Genomic DNA, 2,500 nt, shown 5'->3' with positions numbered 1-2,500 from the left:
AGTCTGAAGTTCACATAAAACCCTATGGCATTACCAAGGGATTTCCTTCATTTTTTTCTGTGTTTTTAAGTATACAATTTACGTCTTTTTAATATTTTCTTGACACTTTAAATGTTCTTGTTTCACATTTTTTAGTTATATATTAATAACCCTTTGTTCTAGGTCTGTTAAGTACATGTTATCACTTGTACAATGAATATCATATCTTTCATAAATAAATACTTAAAATTATCCTCTGAGTGCTTCCTCAAAATACCAATGATTTCTCAGAAGGAACAATCACATCTTTTTTACACTACTTTTCATATTTTTATTTTGCCTTTTCTTTTTTTGTGTTTTTTAAATTATACATTTTCCTATACAGACTATCAATACCAACTGCTATTTTTTTCAAGGTCAGTGAAACTTCATTGATTTGAAGTGCTCCTAAAATGCAATTCAGTACAGTTATGACTATCATAATGGAAAGTGGAGAGACAGCAAACTATGTAGCTGATCTTCCAGACATATGGCTGACATGATGTCTCATACATTCTGACTAGGATTTTGTTCTATGTTGTAGACTAAAACACTTGATAACTGATCTAGGTGATCAGCAGGTATAACAAGTTATGCAGTCTTAAGCGTGTAAGTTATCCGATGCTTCAGAAAGTAATTGTACCCTGATTATTAAAAGCCTAAAACACAAGAGAGAGTTACTTTTGTAGATAACACTCAAAAATCTAAGACACATTATTGTACAAAAACAACAAGGAGAAATAAATAACTTAACAATACTGTTATTAAATAAAATAGAATACATATTATAAATAAATAAAACTGCAGTAATTTTCACTGCAAAACATATGGCACAGTTAAATCTTTGGTTTTTCTACTTGCATCAAAAGGCAGCATCTTCTAAAAAACAAAACCGAAACACTACCCGCATGAGACTACTTCAAGACTAGCTACAAGACTACTGTCTTGCGGGACATCTATCACCGCAACACGACAGACACTACTAGGGCCGTGTTCATGATGTTTATGGAACGCTTAAAAAGGCAATCATTAGACTTATTTATGGCCTCACAATCTAAAGACTGAGAGGTCTTGCTCCCAAAGAACTTTTCTTTTACTATATATATATATAGCTACAAAGTTTCATAGCTTTTTTTATTCTTGATCCATCTAAATTTGTTAAATTTCTGAGAAAATCTAACTGATCACTTTGTGACCAACGGCATCATTTGCAACAACCAAGATCTACAATTCTTAAATATCCAAGCCATTGTGCCCCCTAAATTCAGCCAAACTCAACCACATTCATGCACCATGTGTTTACCTAGCTGAGAGTGGTTTGAAAATCGCTTGTCACACACTTTACATGTTACTTGCATTGACTGCTGGTGAGTCACTCTGTGCTGAGTGCGTCGGTGATGGCGAAGCTGGGCTGGGTCATTAAACGTTGCTTGGCACTGAGGACAACTAACTGGTGTGCCAGTGTTGTTTCCACCTCCAGTGTGTACTCTTCGATGTACATTTAAGTGTGAAGTGGTTATAAATGTAGCTCCACAGTCACTACAAGAATATGGTCTTTCACCAGTATGAGTCCGCCGATGAACTGTCAGATGAGATGAAGTTACAAAACATGCACCACAGTATTCACAGGCATATGGCTTCTCACCCGTGTGTGTTTTCATATGCACTTTGAGACTGTGTGCTCTGGTAAAACTATTACCACAAAGCTGACAGGTAAATGGCTTCTCTCCTCTATGACGCCGAAGGTGTACTTGAAGGGATCCGTTTTGGGTAAATGTTGCTCCACACTCTTCGCAGGTAAATGGCTTTCTCGTAGCATGAGATGCAGCATGCTGCCTTAAAGCAGCCTTATCAGAAAATACAGCCTGACATACCCCACATTTCACAGCAGTATTCAAAACAACAACACTTCCAAAGTTATGTAGCTGCTTCTTATGACGTTTCAGACCACTCTTTGAAACAAACTTTTGCTCACATATGTTACAGGTATGAGATGAATTTTTAGAAAAATGTTCTTTGATATGATCTTGAAGTTCAGATTTTGTTGGAAACTCTGTACTACAAAGTGCACACGAATTCTGCAGTTTGATCAAGTGAGCTTCCATGTGGGCTCTAAATTCACTCTCATCAGTAAAATTGACACTACAATCAGAGCAGTGATAAGCAACTACTCTAACACGGCTCCCTTTCTTAGTCTCTACCTCGCTTGCCTCACACTCATCCTCAGCATCATCCTGACTCTTTCGTCGTTTGGGCCAAGGCTCCTCATGTTCCACTACCTGCTCTCCACTCTCCAATTCCACACAATGTTCCACCGTTTCTAGAGGTTCGTCCTTGATTTCCGGTGTAGACTCTGTGAAACACAGGTCATCCTTCATTTCATAAATCCTTTCCACAATGACTTCACCTCCTTCTTGGCCTGGAGAGGCTGCAAGTAACCCACTGGGTGCCACCGTTTCCTCAATGAGAGTAAAGAAAACAT

At 37.8% G+C, this 2,500-nt stretch overlaps 1 protein-coding gene across 1 annotated transcript in view; it reads right to left on the bottom strand.

The window, feature by feature from the left end:
- The window catches only part of LOC113813514 (oocyte zinc finger protein XlCOF6), a gene marked incomplete at its 5' end in the record, with an annotated part of 3,293 nt that extends 793 nt beyond the window's left edge, over window positions 1–2,500 (bottom strand). Inside the window, 1 exon segment of the mRNA XM_070124635.1 lies at window positions 1–2,500. This exon segment is cut by the window's left edge and continues 793 nt beyond it. Within this exon segment, the coding sequence (XP_069980736.1) occupies window positions 1,293–2,500 (1,208 nt within the window).

This window comes from Penaeus vannamei, chromosome 8 (genome assembly GCF_042767895.1).
Source record: "Penaeus vannamei isolate JL-2024 chromosome 8, ASM4276789v1, whole genome shotgun sequence".
NCBI classification, from domain to species: Eukaryota; Metazoa; Arthropoda; class Malacostraca; order Decapoda; family Penaeidae; genus Penaeus; species Penaeus vannamei.
Note: the sequence above shows the minus strand (reverse complement) of the source record. Positions and strands in the feature narration are given on the sequence as shown.